Source organism: Aquila chrysaetos, chromosome Z (assembly GCF_900496995.4).
Source record: "Aquila chrysaetos chrysaetos chromosome Z, bAquChr1.4, whole genome shotgun sequence".
NCBI lineage: Eukaryota > Metazoa > Chordata > Aves > Accipitriformes > Accipitridae > Aquila > Aquila chrysaetos.
The window spans coordinates 263,487-286,339 of record NC_044030.1 but is presented as its reverse complement, the minus strand read 5'-3'; the positions used below and the strand labels follow the sequence as shown (position 1 = coordinate 286,339).

General features: G+C 48.6%; 1 protein-coding gene across 2 annotated transcripts in view; it reads left to right on the top strand.

Annotated features, from left to right (window-relative positions):
• The window catches only part of ZCCHC7 (zinc finger CCHC-type containing 7), a 123,099-nt gene extending 111,689 nt beyond the window's left edge, over positions 1-11,410 (top strand). For both annotated transcript variants that reach the window (XM_030005088.1, XM_030005087.1), the window contains exons 9-11: positions 3,510-3,605; positions 8,762-8,879; positions 9,345-11,410. In XM_030005088.1, the coding sequence (XP_029860948.1) occupies positions 3,510-3,605; positions 8,762-8,879; positions 9,345-9,793 (663 nt within the window). In that variant the 3' untranslated portion in view covers positions 9,794-11,410. The remainder of the gene's footprint in view (positions 1-3,509; positions 3,606-8,761; positions 8,880-9,344) is intronic.
• The last annotated feature ends 11,443 nt before the right edge of the window (positions 11,411-22,853 follow it).

The window sequence follows — 22,853 nt, the reverse complement described above, 5'->3', positions numbered from 1 at the left end:
GATCAAAGTCAGTGCAGATAAGGGGAGCTCAAGGTCACAGAGGGAGCTGCCCAGCAGGTCCATTTGCATAAAAAATTACTGTCAGAAATAGGCCAGAGAGGCAGCCCTGGCATTTTGATCTCTTGGCCTTTGTCATGGAGATTCCTAGTTGAGAAGGGAGGAAGGCCAGTGTCCCAGATAATGATTAACTGTTTTAATGGCATTCATTCATTCATTCCGCACTAACTACTCATGCAGAAAAAAGGGTTATGTAAAATGACATTAGAAGAAAAATCATTTGTAATCGTTGCATCAGGCTGCACTTTGAGGAGACATTAGGAGTAAATCCATGGCGTGGTAGGCTTATGCTTTATCTTCTGATATTTACTGAGTTTACTGGTGCATGAAAAGCTTTCAGCAAGAATAGCAGATGGGATGGACCTTTCATAGGTAATGCTATCTACCAGGTTATTACTTCTATATATTGATAGTGAAGTAATCTCCAAGATATCACCCTACAAATATAGATTATTTAAATGTTTGTAACAAAAAAAACTATAACATAAAGGAGCTACGTTCATGAATAGTTTATTTTGTACCCATATGGCTGGAGTCTTTAGATGCTTTTTTAAGCCTTAAATAATAAGAAAACAGAGGGTTTATAAGATGCGGGTTTCCTTTTTGTTTGGCTTTGGAAAGGAGTAAAGTTATGTAGAGTTGTAATCTGACCCGCAAGTATTCAGTTTAATTTCTCCCCTTAAATGTGACCTTTTCTATTAACTGAACAAAAGGAAACGGGGTGGGGGGAGCTGGCCCAGGGGGGGTGCGTGGGGCGGGAGGTTGGGGTCGCAGGGTGCGCGTTCCTAATAAAGGGGAGAGCCTGGAGGACTCCCGCGCTAGAGGAAAGCGCTGGCCTGTCTGTTTATGCCCGGTTTTTAGGCGCAGTTGTCCCCGGAGAGGCAAGGGCACGCGGCGGGCGCTCCTCTCCGCCGGCGGCGCGAGGGCGGCGGGGGGACGGTGGCGCAGCCGGCGCTTTGCGCGGCCGCTGAGTGCCATCCGGATCGCTCTCAGCCGCCGGGAAGGCGAGCGTTCGGTGGTGGGAGGCGTCCCCGCGAGCCGGTGCCGGGCGTCGCTGATGAGTCAGGTGAGTTACCCGCATCCCCTGCTGTGTGTTTGACTTCTGGGTTACACTGGGGCACCTGTGGAAGGAGTGGGTAAAGGCGCTTTGCTTGCTGATTTAGCCGTATAAATCACCGCGGCGCTCTGGTGAGCCTGCTCCGTTTCTTGTCAACATCCACGCAGCTGGCGTGTATTTTCAAAAGCCCGATTCAAAACAGCGGAAGATCTTACTTATCTTTTCCGTAAAAAGTAACTGTTTTGAACTCAGTGCAGATTTTACTAGAGTTTCAAGATAAGAACGCTAACGATGGCCAAAATGGTAATTATTTACGTTGGAGGATGACCATTCAGCAGATGAAGGTGTCAGACTCTTCAGCAGGCGTTTTAGCAGACAACATCTTGGAATGTAAAGGATCGCGTCTCTGGAATAATACGTGGGTTTTGTAACTACGTGTTTTTGTTACACCGCACGTTGCAAAGACGAAATAGTATAATCATGTCATTTTCAGACTGACGTTATGGTTCATTTTAAGGCCTAGCTGGCAGAAAGCAGAACAGTAACATAATGGTCTTGATTTTGACAGCTGTATTGCACTAGTATTCTGGTTGCAGAGTTCTCTAGCAGACAGGGACTGACTGAAGGAACCTGTTGGGGTTTCATGGCAGCATCCCAGTGTGGGCTTCAGTGGACATCAGCTTGGAAAGCAGATTTAATATGGGTAAAATTCTACGTGGTGGGAAGGCAGAGGGAGGTATCCCTCGTAGGATTTATTTCTGCTTATTAGGAGCCCTGTCCACAGTGGAGGTGATTTCTGGGGCCACTCCTCATGCTGAAAAATAACTAGAATACAGGTGATTGATCCAATAAACTAAACCCACAGATTTTTCCTCAAGGGGATTATAGAAATGTTTGCATTTGGGGTCTTTTTTTTCCTTGCCTGTTCTATGTATTTATCATAAAAGAATACCTGAAACACTAAGCCGGCTTAGTAAGTCGCTTATACACTACTGTTAGCTGGAGAGCTCTCACTGTAAGAAATGGATGAGAAATACACAAATTACTTCACAGGTGCTAGTTTTTTCCTTTCCATGTCTCCCCGCCTTTTGTCACAAATCACTGTTGGATGTGTCACTCTTCTTAGTCTTCCTTTAGCTTCCTTCTGGTGAGTGAGTGGGAACTGAGGAACATGGATCTGAAACACACATTTAAACCCAAGGCTGAAGAGGTTCAAAATAAGGTGACCCTGCAAGTGTGATCAGATTCATAAAAAATGGCATTGGAAGATTTCTGTTGTTTCTGCCTATGTTACAAGCACTGCTGTCATTCTTCTGGAGGCTATGCAGGAGAACACTGCGGCTCTAACAGTAGAAGAGCGTGGTGATACAGATTTAAAGAAAAAAGCAATTCCTGTAATGAGCTTTACCAACTACTACTAATTTCTTTGAAATCTAGGCCACTCTTCTGTATTCCTTTAGCACCAGAGACAAGGAAATGCATGCAATGCCGAAAGTAATAAGGTCGCTCTTTTGCCTCGCTGCTTTTTAGCCAGAATTCATGCACCCCTTGTTCGTACCTGTGCCTGCTCTTGCTAGGCATGGGCTCCGTGGCAGTTACTTCTCCAGGAGGTGAATGTCCTTGCGCGTGTGAAAAGTAAAGCAAGAGGAAATAACGTTCACATATTCCAATTCGTGGTACTAAATGGGGGAAAAGAAAAAGAGCTGCCTGTTCCCCCGAATTCGATGGAGCGTGCTATATCTTCCATTGCCCTGTGTAAGCCCAAAGAGCAGCTATGGACCGTAGCATCACATCTCCTCTGCTGGGAGCAGAACTGGTCCCCTGTTCTCTTGGAAGGACTGGCAGGTTCTCCTGGAGCACGCTTCTGGAGTGCTTCTGGGCACTGCTGGTGGAAGCGGGTGTAGGCTTGGGAATGCAGCGGGTGAAGGCCCCATATCTCCATCAGATCTTTGCCGTACTGCTTTAAGCGAAACTAGTTCAGCAATACACAAATGCGCCTATCCAGCTGGTGGATGCAATATCTGATGGCCCTGACTGTCCCAGGGGATGGTGGGGCATCTGTGAGAGGGGGAGGGGGCTGGGAGACGAGGAGGAGGGGAGAGAGATAAATCAGCAGCCTATTTTCTTGTATTCAGAGCTGAAATAACATGGCCAGGTGGAATAGATACTGGGAATGCCTCTTCCCACCTCATTTGTGATGCTCAGGCTGAACCTTGCTCTGCAAAATTACAGTAATATGAGCCAGTTGCTTCTTTTTCAAACTTAATATTCCAACAGCAAGCAAGAATGTATTGATTTAAGCATAATAACATTATATTTATGTAGTTTTAATTTATTTTTAATTCAGCACTCAGAATACTGCCAGACCTAATTCTTGCCTATTTCCATCTTTTAGACAAAGCCAGGACCAATCAAGGCTGCCGGTTCTCACCCTGCGCGCTCTGCTTTAGTGTACTGCTGCAACTGTTCCCGGAAAGGACATTTTGGATATGTAAGTCTCAGCAGTCTCTGCCTCAGTGTTGAGTGTATCCTTGGGGTAGAAATTCATCTCTGCCACGGTACGTGGTTGGAGAAAAGATCTGGAAGAATCAAGTTAATGCTGTACGAAGGGCCACTCTAATGAAATGTTTGTAACTTTGCCACATTACTGCAGTCAGTGGAGGCCAATGTATGAAGTGATCTCACCCATCTAATTTAAAGATATGGAGGAAAAGAAAAGTTACTATCTCTCGTTGGCAGGTTTATTGATTTGTTTTTTAAACCCTAAATCAAAATGAGACTGCCTGGGAGAGAGAATATTCATTGGAAAATAGACAGTTGCTGAAAAGAGCTTGCTTCATTTTTTTTCTTTCTTTTTTTTCCCGTGGCTCATGGGATGAAATATTAGTGCCTTACTGCTGTGTTCAACATCATGTAAGTTTTTTCACCACAATCAGCCCAACAATTTGGATGCCTGTTTTACGAATTTTCTGTTTCTGCCTGCTTTTGATGATCCTTATTTGTAATTTCTTAGTTTCATTCAACATCTGAATTAAGTTTGACATCATCCTTCTGTAAGGTACACAGCCTGGCGAAGGAAGACATCGTGAACCTTATGTGGCTTCAGTAAAAACTGGAGGTGTGCTGCATCTTCTAGGATTGCTTGCTGATGTTTATCACCTTTTTCAGCCCCCTGTCATGACAAGTGCAGCTCTCTACCTGCAAATAGCAACACCAAAAAAATGTTAGTTCTTTTCTTTCATGGAGTAAGTCCAGGAGCCACAAGTATTCTGGAAAATGAGTGTTACTTGTGCATTGGATGGGTTAAGTTTATAGTTTCCTACAGCTCAGAGACAGCAAATTCCTTCGTTCTCTCCTTTGTGCTGTATGTGTCAACTACTACAACTGCTGAAGATGTTATCGTTAAAAGCTTGCTGCAGTTTTCAGTTAAATAGTTAATCCCTGCGGGGAACAGTCGGGCAGGTAGGGCAGGTGTGCTGGGATCTTCTCATGGCAGAGCTGAAAGATATATGGAAGTTTTTTAATGCTGAGCTGTGTTTGGAGACAAGTGAAGATTTTCCTCTTCGAGTGGTGCGTTGAGGCCGTTGCGTACATCCAGGACACGCTGCTGCCTGCACAGCCGGGTTGGAAGGGACAGGAATAGACAGCTGTTGGCATCCAAGCTTGGTAAGAGACAAGCATGTGCCAGCAGCCCGGTGTCACCCCTGGCACAGCAGGAGTACAGGCACTGCCTTGGCTGTGGTACAAGAGTCAGAATCCTCGGCTTCACCTGCAAGACATCTGCTCAAGGCACAGCTACACATGCGGCAGCAGTGTGAGACCTCGGCGATACAGTCATGCGAACTAAGTTGGTCTGCCTGCTGTCTGGGACTAGGGCTGCTAAAACCTATGAAAGCAGCACTGAAACCGATCCTGTTAAACAAAACCAGAATAAAGCCCCTGCCAGTAGTACAGACACTAAAATGAGCATATACAATAAAAACTGGAGTGAGAGGATTGAAGAAGAAGTGAGACTGATTGCTAGCAATGGATAAGGAACATTTTACTAAACTGTCAAAAAATGGCATTCAAGGAAGGCAGCCATACATGGATACAAATAAGGCTGCTGTAAAAATAATGAGTAAATATGTGGGAGGAGCTGATAGTAATTACTTGGATAGAAAATGGTAGAAACTGTATAAAATCAGTACGGGAGTAAAGCAACTCAAGGACAACATTTATGGCTGTCGAAGTTAAAGAAGATAAGGTAGTATTTTCACTAGCGTACAAGGAGCAGAAATAGCCTGAGGAATGACTGAATGGAAATGGAGAAGTCAGTAACAACACAGAAGGGCAGAGATACCAGATCTTTCTATATGCACACAGAAAAACATCCAGGACACACATTGGATTATGTAATGATAACTGAGTATTTGCCCTCAAACGACTAAACCTTCTGTCCAAGAATGGCTGAGGAAATTGGACTGGAGCCTGCATGTGCATCTTTACAGCAACCCAGCTGGACAGGCAGTGCATTTGAGATTTGTAGCTCTCACTGGCTAAGAAAACTGACGTCGTTAATCAGTGCCTGAGTTCATGCAGTGAGCAGCTATCAGACCTTGAAAGATCTGCCTATAATTTAAGCGGGGGAAAAAGTTTTTTTGTTTGGTTGTTTTTTTTTTTTTGAACATAAATATTTCTAAGCAGGTAAAAATTACTTGTGATGACAAGCATCTCTTAACATTTTTCACATTTCTATACCTCGAGAACCCTGCTCTGTTGCTTTTTTTAGCAGTTAAAGCAGAGGAATAACAAACTGACCAAGAAGAAGAAGGGTGGGGTTAGTTTTGTATAGACATACCATAGTCAGTGCTTCTCACTGCAGTCCTTTCCTTTCATGTTAGCATTTAATCTAGTTTAGGAACACCTCAAATTCTTCTCCTTTGCTAGAGGTCTAGGGAGACCTTTCCCAAAATCAGACGCAAGAGCAAAAAACTTGGTAAATCCCAGAGTTAACTGTGCAGTTCCAGTAAGGAGGTCATTGTGGATCACTTCTTGTTGTTTGTAGAAATGGAAATAATTAAGACATAGAGTGTCAGAGGATCTAACACCTGGCAGTTATGTTTCCTGAATTTGCTGTATTGTTTAAGACAGTCATGTTTTTATGTAAACCAAGGATTTACTAAGGACAAGAAATCTTATTTTCTTCAGTAGACTTCACATCGTAGTTCGTTTCATAGCAGTCCGTACATCCAAAATGTTGTGTCGTATGATCCATAACAAAGATGTGGCCATTTTAAGGGGCATCCCCATAGGAAAGTTAAAAGGGAGGGTAAGTTAATGAGGGACAGCCCACTGTGTTATTCAGGCTGCAGCAAGTTCTCAAGGCAGCAGGGATAAGGAACTGTACGGTATCTGCAGATGTGCCTTGCATTCACATCCCAGTATGCCAATCACACAGAAAATTCCTTCTGCAGGTTGGTAGCAGGCTCTGCTTTCTGTTCTCTGTACGATACCTCCAGCACTGAAGACTGTCCCAAGAGTATTTAACAGTACACAGTGTATGGCAGCAGTGGCAGCTTACTTGAGAGGGAAGGATATAGCCAAGTGCATGTTGGACATTGCTGAGCTGATTTATCAATGCAGTGGAGATAAAGAGGAAAAGAGGAGCCCCGATTTGGGTGGCATGTGCATTTCATTCACTAAGGCTTCTCTGTCAGTGCATTAACAAAACAAAAATAATGAACAGACCACGTGCCTGCAGAGCAAGCCCTAGATTTGATGCGGGATCTCAAGCAGTACATTTCACAGGTATCACAGGAGGATGAATGTGTCTTTGCATACTCCTCTGTAAAGCCAATCTATGTTGTTTTCAGTAACCTCTTTGGCAATGTTTAGGGATAATATTTTCTTTCATTTATTCCAGATAGGCAGGCAGCTTTGTGCCCTACCTAAAGGCCACTCTTAGGTTTCAGTCATGTGAAACACAGGTATTTGAAGTGTCATTTCTCTGTTACGCTTTTATCTCATCTTAAATCTGAGGGAGGTAGATGGAGGACCTGGGAAAGGTGAGAGAGGAGGTTTCTTTGTGGGGTGATAGCTGGCTGTTCAAGGCGTTCAGTGTGAAATCCAGTCGTCTTCCAGGATATGCACATCTCAGATGAATAGCTACTGAGAACGGCCTCAGGCGACAGATGGACTCACATGCCCCCTCCTAGGTCCCTTTCAGCCTGATTTCGCAGTGGGGTAAGGATGAGCCCTCAGACTTGAGTAGGCTCCAGCCACAAGCTGCCATTGCTCGTCTGCACTCCTCCGTGCATGTGGAGACAAGCCAGTTGTCACACAACCTAACAAAACCCTTTTAGAGGACACCACAGAGAATAACCTGATTCTTCATTTAATTTCAGCCAAGCAAAGGCCAAATACAAGCTGAGAAATATGAAATACACCTGAAATGCATCTTTGATGTACTCTGCCTCTGAAGAAGAGGGGAGGAGGCAGGAGGACACACAGGGAAAGGGCGTGCTAGAGGTGGCACTGAGTGGTAGAAATAGCAAATGCAGGAAAGAAAGCTGCTTAGCTTGTGGTGGAGACATCAGGGTGAGTGAAAGCTCCTGACACTTTCTCGAGAACAGCAAGGCCTAGAGTTCACTAGGTTTGGGTAGAATCCAAGAAGTAGAAAGATGATATTGCAAACCACAACAAGTAACAAGCAATTTACAAGGAGAAGAAAGCATCAGTTAATATCACATGGTACCCTGAAAAAAAGACGGAACCATAAGAAGCATCCCAGTTAGCCCAGCTCGCAAGACATTGCTAAAACTTTGTGTACAGCGGTGAAAAAATTCATATTCCTGAATCAAGTGTGTGGGAAATAGGCTGCCATGCAAGTGGTGCAAGAGCTAGCCCCTTCCTCACCTCAGCCGACTGTTCAAGGCTCTCTTCCTCTTCCCTGCCATCTGATGTGCTTGCACAGCGTACTCCTGCAGGATTTGCTTTTGGTTTTTATCTGTGAGAAAACTGCATACAGTCAGACACACCATTCTGGCTGCAGGTGGGCTGTGTGGGGAGGATGCTGCCCCTGGACTCTCATCGCTGCTCGCTCCTTCCCTCAGCCCACCCCACCCTTTCAGTCTGCCACATTTCTGCACATAATTTCACCCCAAATGATCCAGGAGAGATCCCTGGGTTAAAAGAGCCCCCCTGCAGTTAGAATTATTTGTCTTTTGAGGAGACCAGGCATGTGGTTGTGCTGGGAGACGGAAGGGGCCAGCGAGAAGCAGCAAAAGCAGGTGGCAGGGGGACCAGCCTGGCCATAGGCAGGACAGCCCCGTTCCACAGATCCAACAGTTCTGTTTGCAGTTTGCCTCGTATTTAGCTAGTGCTCACCTGCTTCTAATCCTCTGCTTCTATCTGCTGTGAAGTAATTGTGGGAAGACATGGGATTCCTTCCGTTTGCTGCGAGAGGACTGCAGCTTGGCTCATGTAATGCTTGTTTTTCTGTGTGCACAGGAAGGATTATTGGATGGTAATAAAATTATCAGTGTTTAAAGAATTGCTGGCCACATCCTCCACAGGTACAGACCAGCACCTGCAGAATCTGACCCATTTCCCTTCCAGGAAGATTGCAACTCAGCCACATCTAGTGACTTGAAATGTGTTTTGCAGGAGTGCTCAGAAAAGCGGATGCATGGGAGCATGTTCCCTACTTCTCCGTTCATCTACTACTATGATGATGAATACGAGATCAAGAGAAGAGAGAACAGATTAAAAAGAAAGATTGCAGGTACAGTTTATTTTGGGAGGTCCCTTCTGCCTTTCAGTTAGTTGAAATACTTTCTTCTGTGCTTGCTGCTTTTAGAAATATTGTGGGATTATTTTCATGTGTTGAGAAAAGCTATAGGGATTTGAACAGGTAGTCTAATAGTAGTAAAAGATTTGTGACTTTATTCATCCGTGTCTATCATGGAAATTTATTGTATCAAAGCTACTAGGTGGGTGTTGTCAGGTGTTTTAATTCTGAAAAATCCACTAACATCAAAAATGCTATAAACTAGCAGGAAGAGGATTAACGTGTAATTTGTTAAGATTCTAGTCTGTTGACAGAAAAAAAAACCACTATGAAAAAATCTATCAGAGAGAGATTTTTTTCTAACTAACTTCATAACTACATAAGGAAAGCTGTGATGGCTCGGGCAGCAGGTTTGAGGTTTTCTGCATGGGTATTGAAATAAACTGCTCTGCTTTACAGAACTACAGGAAGCCGGCCTTCTGCCAGAACAGTCAGAGACACCATGGCAGGCAGAAGAACATGGAGAGCACAGCTATAAGGAAAAGAGCAAGCCTTGCAAAGAACATGGGAAACATAAAGGTGGCACGTGTCACAAAAGGGTGAAGATGTCCCAGGCAGAGAAACCCAGAGGAGGCAAGCACAGAAGTGATATTGAAATCAGCCACCATTTGGAGGAGGACTTCCCTAGAGGGTGTAAAAGGCAGGCATTTAAGGGCAGCAAAATTTGTCACAAGTCCATTTTCCAGGCTTTCCCAGGCAGCAAGACTGCCTATGTGCAGGAGCCTCTGGAAGGTGCTAAAAGGAAGAAGAAATGGAAAAAGCAGGAAGACGCTAGTCCTGATATCAATGAGAATTTATTCCTCATAAAACAGAGGAGGATGAAGTCCAAACAGAAATCCTGGTGGTGAGGAAGTAGATAGGTAGCACCAGCATTTACTAGCTCCAGCTCTGCTTTCTCTGTTTATTTCTGTCCCTCTCTTAGCACACTGAATTTGAGTCCGTCCCTGAACCCGGGCGGGCGTGCCCAGGCACTAGTCACACACCGAACGTCCATCTCTGTTCCCGAAAGGGAGTGCTCTGTCTGTCGTGAACTGTCCACTTGACAGGCGGGACTTAGTGCTCGTGCCTGGAATGGCTGTACTTTTCAGCAGTCCCAGAATAGGCTGTAAATTTACTTTCTTTACTTGGGGGAGTGTGGGGGGGAAAGGGGCCATGCTGGGTTTGTTAGGTTTTGTTTCTTCACCGATGAGGTGTTGCTTGTCGGAGCAGGATCTGCTGCTAGGAGCACCATGCCTTTGGAGCTGACACTGGGGAGACTCTTATATTAGGAGGAGTCAGGACAGAGACCAGGGACATGGGTGTAAAGCACATTCCTCACAGCCACTCAATCCTCTCCAGAGTGCAGCTGGGCACTTTTTCCACTCCTGTCCCTCCTTGAAGGTGCTGCGAAGTCATTGCCTTGCACTTTGGGACGTGACAGTCTCCCACCTCAGGCTCCTATGTGGTGCTGTGGATCCATCACCCTCAGCGCCACGGCTTTTGGTGCTGTCTGCACAAGCCTGTTCCTTGTCTTTGCCAACTAGTCAGCAGGGCAGGAGAAGGCAGGTGAGAAGGGAACAGTTTACGTCTCAAATTAAATATGTCCTTGTTCCCCTTGATGTGGAAGTTGTTTCTGGAGAAAAGATAGCAGAGTATGAAAAATGTATTTGATTCCAGATATACTGTGCTAAAATTTAATAATTTTTTTAAAGACAGTTATTTTTGTACACTGGAATTAAACAGGTGTGTTGTTAAAAACTTGGTAAGAATAAATGCTTCATCAAAGGAACAACCCAAATAAAACTTTACATGAGGGATATAAAAAAATGTACATTTGTTCTACATTTTCTTGCCTTACCAAGCATAATTAAAAACACTATCACCTTTGCTTTTCTGAGCTGAAACTACATCACCTCTGGCAAGACATCTTCTGGTTTTGAAAAGGAAATTATCTATACTCTACTGATTCATGACCTACCCTATACTATACCACTGCTTTTGCTGAGCAATTGATAGTAACTAACAGCACAATTTCAAAAAGGTGCATGTCCTCTCTTAATTCTTACTAAGAAACAGGCCTTTGGCTACGGTTGTATTTTAAAATTAGAAAGTATTTGTAACCTGTGCTAATGCAAAGGTTTCTGAGAAGGGGAAATGGGTACACTAGTAAAAATTCAGGACTGTCTTTCTGCCAGTAGTATTCCATGCTAGTACTCCCTAAATTCATCAGCTTCTTGTTTGGCAACGTCGTCAGTGATAACACTGGTATTTTAGTGACTGTATCACCTAATCTCAGAGGTCTTTGGAATAGAGCTGCGCCTACGTAATACTTGGGAACCTAATGCCCAGTTTTGCTTAAGTGTGTCCTTGTTGGCAACGGAAATTTATTTTTGCTTAACTTCATTGATTACTTGATCGAGAAGTTCCTGATGATACTGAGAAAGTAAGTCACTTATACCCCTAATAAAAAATTATTTTTTAATTAATTCCACTCCTGAAAAGCCTTGCCCTGAAAATTGAAACTTGTCTTTTCCCATATGCTGTGTTTTACATCCCTTTTTGTTTATCAGTGCCTGCTTCTATTTGAACAAAAGTCTCCAGCAGCCTTTAGCTGAACCAGCGTGTAGACTGGTAGATAGGGAAGGAGGGTTGTTTTAGATTTAAGTATTGAGATCAACTCCAACTTTTCTGATGCATTGGTTTGGTCATCTGGCCAGCTAAGTTGTCACGAGGTGAGTAAATCTCTTCTCCAGGAGCTGGACCCTTCTTTAAAGAGCTCAGGAGACTGCGTTCTTGCTCTAAAACGTCCTTGGGCAGAAGGGTTACGATGAAGGGGATTCCCAAAGGGACCAGATTCTCCATCTGAAAGAGGCGGATGGCTCAGACGTCAGGAGTTACCGCTGTCCGGGGGTAGGTAGTAAGCCCGTACCTACTGTACACAGACAGCATGTGGGGGTGGAAAATCTCTGCCCTCATAAAGGGTGACTCTGTGACTGCTCCCAGAGGATTGCATCCTAGTGGCTGCTTTACCTCCAGGGATAACTAGAAATCACGTAAGTACAAAAATAGGGAATGGACAACACCCCTAATCTTTGGTTAGGCAGATTTTAGGGAATCTTGCCTCCCTGTTTTCTCCACTGTTTTTCAAGTTAACATTCAGTAAGTTTTAGGGGTTTTTTTAAGGAAAAAATGACTTGGTGAGATTGTGGCTTCACCATTCCCTTCCCTGTACAATAGTGTGGTAAGGTCTCGTCCCCACAATGGAGAGTTTTCAGGTCCTCCGTGCCTCTCATTCACTGAAGAACATCAAGGGCTTTGTGCTTCACTTCTCCAAAACTGAGGCAGCTGTGTTTTCAACAATGTGCAAGAGGCCAGGGAGAAAACTGAACTGCAGTAGCATCTAATGAGAGATCACTCTGAGCCGTCAGTCTGTTTGTGAGGTGTTTTATGGGTGCAGTGTGGTGTGTCATAAAAGAAATGAGACAGTTACTCTTAGATGTGAAGGCCAGAAGAACATTATTCTGATGGCCACCGGGGTAGCATGCTCTGGAGAGGTTCCCCACGGAGACCTCTCGTTCCACCGTTCTCTTCCTCATTTTCAAAGGAACCCGCAAGAAGATAGAAAGTGCAATTTAATCCTCCTCCAGGCATTATGCAATGGCTTTATGTGATGATACATTATTTAGCAGCCTAGCCAATGTGAGAGGCCACATTGGTAGTGGAAAAATGACACATGCTGAAATCGCTCCACACAAGAATGTCTAACAGTACGAGTACTGCCGTGCTAGTGAGGCTGCTCTAGGAAGACTGATACACCAGCTCAGGGGCAGCAGCGTAGCCCCTGTGCATAAGAGGTGCAGGTGCCTTTACGTTGCCCATGTACGATGTCAAATGATGGTCAGATGTGGAGGGAGTCAGAGTTTTCCCTCACTACTTTAGATCTAAAGATAAGGTGGCTGGCCACTGTGGCAGGAGTTAAGCCAGCCAGGAGTCCTGAGTTGTCTCTCTGATGCCCAGTGGCTTCAGCCAACAATATTTCACCTTGGAGCCTTCTATGGGATTTTTCAAAACCAGTTACGTGCTGGTGAGCAAAAGCCTGCCTTGTCTTGGGAAGCTAATGGTGGTAAGTTTGGGGAAGGTGACTTACACAAGTGCTTGGGTTAAACCCACAGAAGGCTGGCTGTAGATTGTGGCTTCTGCCTGCCACCGGCAGTTTCTGTTGCAAGCACCAGGTGATAGGTTTGTGGTGGAAAAGCCTCCGGCTTTCCCTCTGAGTACTGCAGCCGCCCAGTCCTCCAGATACCTAACATGGCTTTTGTTCTGATAGATGTCTGTTGCTTGTGGTTGCAAGACAGTGAGTAAAAGCATAGAGAAAGCGGGGTATTTGGGACCACGGGAAGAGAAAAAGATAAAACGGCAACACTTGGAAGCAGATGGAAGCTGGAGGAAGGAACTTCCTCTGGCAACCTTGCAGGTGAAGACCAGGATCTGACTGGAAGTGCAGCTCCCAAGCTGAGCATGAGGCAGCAAAGCTGTGGTAAAAAAAGCAAGATACTGCAGCAACGTACACAAACTGGAGCATTGGAGCATTAACCACAAGTCCACTTTGGTCATGGCAGGTTAAGACACTGTCGTGGTTTAACCCCAGCCAGCAACTAAGCACTGAGCAGCTGCTCATTCACTTCCCCCCCCACCCCAGTAGGAAGGAAAAAGGTAAAACTCGTGGGTTGAGATAAGAACAGTTTAATAGAACAGAAAGGAAGAAACTAATAATGATAATAAAAATAATAAAATGACAATACTAATAAAAGGATTGGAATATACAAAACAAGTGATGCACAGTGCAGTTGCTCACCACTCGCCGACCGATGCCCAGTCAGTTCCTGAGCAGCGATCTGCCCCCCAGGCCAACTCCCCCCAGTTTATATACCGGGAGGATGTCCCATGGTATGGAATATCCCTTTGGCCAGTTTGGGTCCTGGCTGTGTCCCCTCCCAACTTCTTGTGCCCCTCCAGCCTTCTTGCTGGCTGGGCATGAGAAGCTGAAAAATCCTTGACTTAGTATAAACACTACTTAGCAACAACTGAAAACATCGGTGTGTTATCAACATTCTTCTCATACTAAATCCAAAACACAGCACTATACCAGCTACCAGAAAAAAAATTAACTCTATCCGTGCCGAAACCAAGACAGACGCCAGCTCAAATACTGATTTATGTCAGGCTTTGCACAGCAAGACAGAGCGAATCCGCTGTACAGGGCTCACCAGAGAATTTGGAGGAGTATCAGAGGGTCCAGATAATGCAGCTAGCAAGTAAAGGCTGTTTTTTTCTAGAGAAAAGCAGCTGGGTAAATAAGGTGCAAAGGAAAATGGCTGTTCTTAATATGGAGGGTGAGCAGAACAACAAAGCACGTGCTTAAAGAACAGAAAGAAAGGTGTAGCTGAGAAACGAAGAAAAATGACCTTAAAATGGTAAAGATGACAGGGGGCTGCAGCAGGTTGTCTGAGGAGGGCGTGCAGTCTTGCTGGCGGGTTTCAGGGAAGAGTTGAACAAACATCTGCTGGAGATGACGAGGTGGTTGAGCAAGCCGGCGAGCGGATGGATTGCTGACGTCCCTTTCTTCAGCGGTTGGCCGGAGTGAGGTCTAAGCATGCCCGTAGCCGGGCACTGCTGGAATGGAGAGCAGAACCAAGACTTAACATCCCACTGGCTGCGTGGGACTGCCCTCTCCGCAGCGATTGCTCCCCAGCCCGAGGTAGTGCTCTTGGTGCCCCAAACTCAGTGCCCCGCATCTCACAACCAGCGTACTCCACTCCGACTTCAAAACCTTCCCTCAGTCCGGGTGCCGGAGCCTTCTTGCACGTGGGAGTGACAAGGCACAGTGAGACAAGAGGGACTTGTCTCTTGCCAGCCAGCAAGGCTGTAGCAGGACCCTCATTTGCAGACGCGCGTCCAGCCCTGGAGGTGCAGTCCCATCGTGTGCACCCAGTCAGTGAACCTTCTCCCCCCAGATCATTAAACTCGACATGGACCAGTCGGGAAATCATCTCTGCTTACCGGCTGGCAAAGCACAACCAAGGGTCTGGTCTGTGTGCCCATGCGGTGGGCTCCGCTCCTGGGTCTCTTTCTTGGGCCACTTGAAACAAAACGGGTTGTGTCCAGCACCAGCAGGCTGTCACTCGTAATCAGTGCCTCCCAGCGCTACCAGTAAGGCTTCTGTCTAGCTGCATACGAATTTTACAGAGCTTAGTGCAAAAATAATGCAGTTGAAGATGTTTTTGCATTAGGTGAGAAGGACGGGATAAGGAAAATGGCAAAAAAGGGGTGATGCATTTTCCACCAGCAAAAATATCACCACATTAGGTACCAGTTAAAGGAAAGCACTGCGTTAAAATCCTGTTCTGGACTAGATCACGTGCAGACTGAGTTACTTTCATCAAGCTCCATTTTATCCTATTAAACCAAAATGTACTTCAGCCTGTCATTCCTCCCACCTGCTTTTTTCCCCCTCCTTTAAAGAACTGTCAGTCTTTACTCCAGAGGTGCCCGGGACTGAAAAACATGCTTATCCCAGGAGAGGATAGTGTCTCGAGGTCACAGTTGATGTGCACTGGTGAAGCAGCATGAGGAAAACTACATTGTGTGAATAAATAAAGGGCCGTAGCTCAGCCCAGACTCTGTGGAGGAGACAAGATGGATGGATCAAAAGGTCAGAGTCTTGTTTGATAATGGGGGCAGTTGTCCCAGGAGTGAAGAGGGGAGAAGAGAGTATTTGGTCTATCATTTGTTGCAGCCACTACATAGCAAGGTTGAGGAAGGAAGGAATACCGTGATTTGAGGTGTACATCTCCGCAGCATACCAGTGTGTACTGGAAAGGAGTCAAACATGTCTTTATAACATAGTGGAACAGAGGGCTGGCTCCTCCTTGAAGGTTTCTTTTCTCTGAAGTCTGCCTAAAAATATCGATATATATATATTTCTCTCCAAGATACGAGCTATTGTATAATCTGCTGGGAAAGCCATTTAACCAAGCGTGTCTGAGCTACATGGCTACACTGTACCGCACCACTGGGAGCAGTGACCGGTGTTTCGGATGCCAAGACCTGCCTTGCGCACCCCCATGCACCCGGTGATGCCTGGGGCACTGCGGCTGCGTCCCAGCCTGGAACCCTCGCACACAGCCCCAAAGGAGAGGTCTGAAACCCACGACAGAAAGGTGATCTGCTCCCATGTCGTCAACGCCGTGCAGGTCTCCAGCCAGATCATCAGGGAAGCACCAGGCATCAGCAGCATCCTGCTGATGGCAGGGCCAAAATTCTGGGCTTTCCCCATCAGACAATGCTGCTACAAAGGTGCAGGGTCCTGTGCTGGTCTAACTGGGGTGTGCTACCTCCCCTGGGCTGGCACTGTTCTTCCAGCAGCAGTGCTAGGCAGTCTGTTTGGGACACCCAGTTTGTCAGCAAGCTGGTGAAGATGTTTGCCCTGCGGGGTCCCTGCAGCAAAACGTTGGTTCCTGAGCTCCCCGTGGCATCAGGGGACCACAGTACGGAGCTGTGTCCCAGTGCTTCCCAGGCAGAGGCTGCAGCGGGAGCGGGTGGAATGGGCTGTCCTGGTGCTGAGGACGTATAGGAGGGAGCGATGATCGCCCTGTTTAGTCGGTGTGGAGCTAAAGCCCGGGCATGTACGCCTAAGACCTGCTGCGTAGCCAGGAGCTGAACGCAGGTCCTGAATCACCCCTAAAACCACCCTCCTTCCCTCTCAGGCAAGGAGCTGCAGAGCAGAACACGTGGAGCTTTCAGCCCTTGATCTTGGCCAACTAGCCTGTTGCTGCGAGTCGTTTGCAGGGCACGGCTGGGGTTTGATTTGCAACGGAGCTCCTTCCTTAACTGCAGCCCAGAGGACACCGTTACCCTCCCCGCTCTGGAAATCCTGAGGACGGTTTGTCTGATGAGCAATTAATTTAGTTTTCGGGCAGCGGCCCTGGCCTCAGTGGGGAAGAGGAATACCACCTCTGGTCTCTGCCAGACACACAGGACCTTGTTTGCCCCCGTGGCCACCGGTATAGCCTGAGCAGCGTCCGCCCACAGCGGGGACCCCCACGCGCTCCCACCTTGCCTATCGCCAAGCGTGCAAGCACGGGCTCGGGCCCCGGCTCCCGTGTTTGCCACCGTGGCGTCGATGTTGTCCATCCCGGTTAGAGGCGGCGGCGGGGAAGGAGCCGTGGCAGGCAGGTGGGCAGGATTAGTGGGGTGGCATCGAGGGCTGTAGGAAGGCACCATGCCTGGCCACGGTGCCCGCCGGGGAGCTGGCAGGAGCGTGGAGGATGCTGCTCTGTGCTAAAGGATCAGCGGGAGGCCAAGTCCGTGCAGGGAGGCAGCTGTGGTTACTTCCCCGCCGCCTCCCCGAGCACAGCAGAAGGGGTGAGAGCCACCCTGGTTTTTGGAACCGTTTTTCTCACGAGGAGGCAAGAATCGGGTTCGCTGTGGTGGGTTTGTCCCACGAGGGCACGGGATCTCCGCTCCTCCAAACACAGGCAGCAGAGCTGGGGGGTCAGGATCCCCCAGACAAGCTGTTGAGGTGATCCCAGCAAGCGGTGAGTGTAATTGCAGCTGTGGTGCCCGCAGGGAGCGGGACGAAATTAACCGTCTTGATGTCCTTGTCACTTTTTGCTTCCCCAGCAGCTCCAGACCAGACCCAGCCCTGACAAGTCAGGTCCTGTCTGTGGTGACCTTGCAGACCCTTGAGCCTCGGGGCGGTCTCGCTCCTACCGACAGATCTTTTTCCACCCACATGTCACTGAACAGCTCTTCCAAGAGCGCCGAGTTTTTGCCCTGCGAGCGAACCGGTGCAAAAGCCAGTCTGAGGTTCAGTTTGCCTGAATCGGTGGATGGGGACACCTCGACGCATCAATGGCTTTCACGGGCCGGATCAGCAAGGAAGGGCACTCTCACGCTGCCCTGTTTCACAAGCACCTTTTAGACGGGACTGCATTCTTCTGCCAGTGAGTCACCAACCCCGCTGGAGACTGGCCCCTTCCCAGAACTGCACTTGCTTTTTTGTGTGAAGGGATTTCTTCTTCCTCACCCACTGCTCACAGGTGCTCTCCCAAATACCCCCACCACACACTCACTGGCGGGAGTGCCAAGGGCATGATCCAGCATCTTCAAAAAGACTTCTCTTTGTGGAAATGGGGTTGAATTCAGCTCACCATGTGTGCATCAGTTTGGAAGGTGATTTGAGCAGTGAATGGAAATGCTAAGTTTGGATTAAACCCTGCCCCATTTCTCAGTGTCGTGGCACAAGCCTTCTCAGGTGTTCTCCAGGAGGGAATCTCTTGCTCCGCAAGAGTTATTGAACAAGGCAAAAAATACATCAGGCTAACCAAGCATGAGTGAGGGAAGCTGCCCACATGCATGAGGTGCTCGGTGGATTGCTGGTGCTGAAATGTCAGTGGATGCACTTTCTAAAGCAATGCTAGAGCAGGAGAACTAACATCAGCATGAAAGCCTGTCTCCAGCCTTGTGGCTTCCTAATCACTAGGTCCTGCAAAAATTCATTTTTATCCTGTTCTTTAGGGCTTAGGCAGAACATAAGCTCTAAGAACCCCACTGTATGGGATATTCAGCACACACTGAAGCAGGCCAAGCAAAGCTTTATCCTCCTCCTCCTCTTAGCTTGTGCGTTAAGAGGTTTCTATTGAAATCCTGGTGGATTTTCTATGCACCATGGTTTTTCATTTTGTCTTATAATTTTTCCTTTAATGATTTACTTTCAACAAAAGAACAATGTCAACACCAAGCTATAAAATAATGTATTTTTTTAAATATGCACACTCACACATTCTGAGCTTTTTTAAACTTTTAAAATACATGAGCAAAACTACCTCAGTTAAATGTAGGAAGCACTACCTAAAGTGGATGTTGTGCGTAGGTCGTACTCCTCATCGTCATCTTTAGCGCACTGATTTGGTACCTTAATTCCTCTGCTTTTCTCTCTTCAACACATGTGAGAGAAAGCCAAAGGAGTTTAGACTAATGCCCAACCTGTGCGTGCCCTGACAGGTAGAAGTATGTCAGAGGAGCACGGGAGCCTGCAGAGCTATTGCTGCCAGTCCTGCTTCCATCCGAGGTCTGGGCAGAAGTTTGAGGCAAGGAGGCATAAGCTGGCGGCTGCGTGTCCCTTCTGCTCCTTGCCACTGGCATGGCTGAGGACATCCTGGAGAGGGAAAGAAATCCTCATCACCTTGGCACAGTTTTTCCCAAGCCTTTTGGGGAGCAGGGGTGCCCAGCAGCACAAACCAGCTTCCCGGCCGTCGGCCGTGCTCCCAGGCGATGGTGGGAGAGCCGGAGACGCTGCGGGAGGAGCGCAGGGCGGCTGCGCGATGGTGACGGTGGCAGGACAGCGGCACGCCGGCAGGGATCAAAGGTGGAAATCGAGGCGAGCCTGCAGTATCCGCGGCACAAAAAAAGCCCTGCAACCGCCCGGGTTGGTGACGGTGGCAAAGCAGCAGGGTCCGGCTCGCGGGACGCCCGGCACAGCCCTGCCAGCCCCTGCCCGGCTGCGGAGGCAGAAGGGACCAGCCGAGCACTCGCATCCCCACGGCACGGACCTGCTCTCCAGCTGGTGTAGGTTTTTGTCTCTGCAGCCCTGAGTAACTCTTCTGACTGTCTTCACCGTGTCCGCCGGTACCACTGCAGACTTTCAGACCGTTACAACTGACTGTGGCACTGCATGGCACGGCAGCCAGTAATTGCACTTTTTTGCATTGCAAAACGATTATTAGCACCTCAGTTCATTATCAAAGCAAATTTAATTTTTCAATGTAAAGGAGCCAGTTGTATTTATAAAGGAAACACTGTTGATATAGCCAGAAAAAATTAATTCATGACAAATGTAAGGAAAATTAATAGTCTTTAACCAGGACAATATTTGACTGTGTCTAATTGTGCTTTGCCAGGTAAAGTACACTATCTTTGAAAAGTCCTGACAGAGATTCTTGCAGAAGCATTTTACACTTCTTCTGATGAAACTGCATTTAAACACTGGGGGTTTTAATTAACCTTGTACCAGTCTGGTCAAATCATATAAAAACAGTTGTGGAAACTCAGTATTCTCTCGTGTATTTGTGCACTGGCAGAGGCGTTGTGTACACTCGGGAAGGTCTTGTCTAATCCAAACCCATTCAGGCAGAAAAAAAGAAAAGGGAGAGGAGAAAAACACCAAGGGCAGAGAGCCTCTGGACCGTGGGTGCGGGTCGTCACTGGCAGGATTCAGCTGATGCCTCGTCTGAGCCAGCATCTGCCACTGCTTTCCTCTGCCAGCCCTCCCGGCACAGATGGGAGCGCCAGCTCGTACGCCTGTACGTGAGAAGCAGGACAGGGAGCGGGAGCAAGAAGCTAACGAGGCGGGTGATTCTGCATTTCGCTTCGAAGGGGAAGGCGAAGAACAGGGCTCTGCCCTAGGGTCTGCTCACCACAGAGGGCTTGTCCCTGCTGGTGCAGATGGCCTCGGACCACCGGGGTCCCTGCGCCTTTCCATGGGCTCCGGCTGGCCCCGCTGGCTTTCCCCGTGGTAGACAGACAGAGAGAGCACCACTTTGTTGTAAAAAAGGCTCCTCACCGGCCATGCATCCACGTTCACTCAGGGCAAGACACGTCCCCAGGTGACCTCCTCTCGGCAGGGTCTTCCCTGGCAGAACACCCTCCTCGGGATGACCGTGGCCCACAGAGCCTGCAGACAAGGGTGTCCACAGGGATCCCAAAAGTGGAAGGTTCAGCACGTTTTTGAGGGGGTTGGGGTGGAGGAAATCTCACAAAGATACATAGGGATCTCTGGTTCTCCTGAGAAGAAGTTTACCAGCGAGAACGTGCTGGCGCAGGTGATGTTTTGAATGATGGGCTGCTTGTGAAGAGCAAGAACGGGGTCCGTAGAAGAGGTACAAGCCCATCCAAGGCTTAGGTGCCCCCTTGGGTTGGAGCACCAGAGGGTCTGCTTCTGCCTGGTTCTCCAAAGGTTTCCACAACCTGGCTGTGGCCCAGACCCTCTATGGCACCAGCTGTCTCCATCCCTTGGGCTCGACTGCAGCTATCCTAATCGACAGCAGCAGGAGAGCTGCATCCTCTGTGTGAAGAAATCCCAGATGCAGGACTCCCCCCCACCACCACCCCCAGGATGGGGTATGGGCTCAACACCTTCCCCATTCCCCTTGAGCAGAGGTCTCTCGAGCAGCTGGTTCCAGTGCCAACGCTCCCACCGCCTTCACGGGGGCTGTGTAGGTACCATGGCCTTCTCCAGCACTCTTTCACCAAAGGACATGTCAGATTCCTGCGGTGCCCAGAGGGTTGACTCTCAGCCAGTCCCAGGTCGAAGTTGCATCTCATCTCATTTGCACCCGTGTTGTCTGCTGGCTGCAGCTGATGCCAGCCATGCCAGCGGGACGCCGCTGGCTGGGGCTGCCTGATGATGGATTGAGGCTTCCTGCTCTTGGGGGAGATTCAAAGCTTGTCCGAGCTTTGGAAAGGCAAACTGGAGGGTCCCAGTGCATGAAAGCACCAGGCAGGCAGGACGGCCCCCCCCCCCCTCATTTTCCTTGTGGGGTGTGGGTGTTGCAGAGGAACGTCTGCCCCAGCGCTGCGGACAGTCCCAGCCTCTCACCCTGCTACTGCGCTCAGCTCTCCTCAGGACAGCTTGGAAATTCACCGTTTTCTCAACTCAGCCTGCCAACTTGAAGCCAATTTGCATTGGATAATTATTTTCAATTAAGTGATAACAATCCTGTTCTGAACAGAAATAATCTTGTCCAAAGGCCAAACAGTTTATCCTGTCTCGGAGATGAGGCTGCAGCTTTGTGCAGGCGCACATCAGTGTCAGCGCCGTTATCGGCTTCGCTGTGCTGAAGGGTACGGCTCGTGGCCAGGCAGGGTTGCACGCAGTCCCACGTGCTGACTAACTCAGCTCTCCTAAAACAGCCCACCCCGGCCACCGGTGCACCCTCCAGGGAGCAGAGCTATTTTTCGTGCGCAGATCTCACTTGCCCACCGGCTGTCTTCCTCCTGCAGCACCACGTGGAGCGGGCATCTGCTCTGCGCAGCAAGGTACGGCCAGAACAGAGGTGCGAACTGAAACAGCCCCAATTCCCCCCCAGCCGGCCACCCCGATGGGAAGGGGCTCGAGCGTGCTGTTTACGAAGTTGTCACGTTTCTGCTCAGCATCCTCGCCGCTAAGGACATCTGGACTCTGCAGGAGCCAGAAGCAGGAGCCGTCCAGGTGCCCCTGTGAACTTTGGTGCTGGTTGCGCGCGAGTGTCCACGAGCCACCGAGGGTCCCTCAGGCACAGCGGGGCGGTGAGGTGGGTTGGTGACATCCCCCCGAGGGTCTTTGCCTGTAGGCTGTCCGTCTTTAACTCGGCTGTCATGAGATGAGACAAGCGGGACTGCTGCCACCGGAGTCGGCTGTGCCCCGTCCTGCCCTTGGTGGGGCAAGGACCCACCCTGGCAAAACTATCCGCCAATTTGACGGAAGTCCTGGGAATCTGGGGCTGAAATTTGGAGGCTCTGGCCAGCTCCAGCACACGAAGCGGGAACGACCGCAGCAGTGCTGGAGGCAGTCGCCATCCCCAGCACCTCCAGCAGAAGCCCAACGCAGCTGCACCAGGCGAGCGGGATCTGTGCCGGCTCTGGGACCAGCCGGCTCGGCAGAGCTACCTCCAGAAGCGTAACCCTCTGGCCGTGGCCACGGTCCGTCCCAGGTGGCTGCCCCGTGGCTTCTTCCCCCTTGTCCCTCCGTGCCCAGCGTCACAGCTGGCGAGGGACAGCCACAGCCGAGGACTGGCTGCGGTGCTCGTTGCTGCACCTCGGAGCCAGCCAGGGAGCCAAGGTGGAACAGCTGGGCAGCGACAGTTGCGCGCGCTAAGATTTCTATACCGC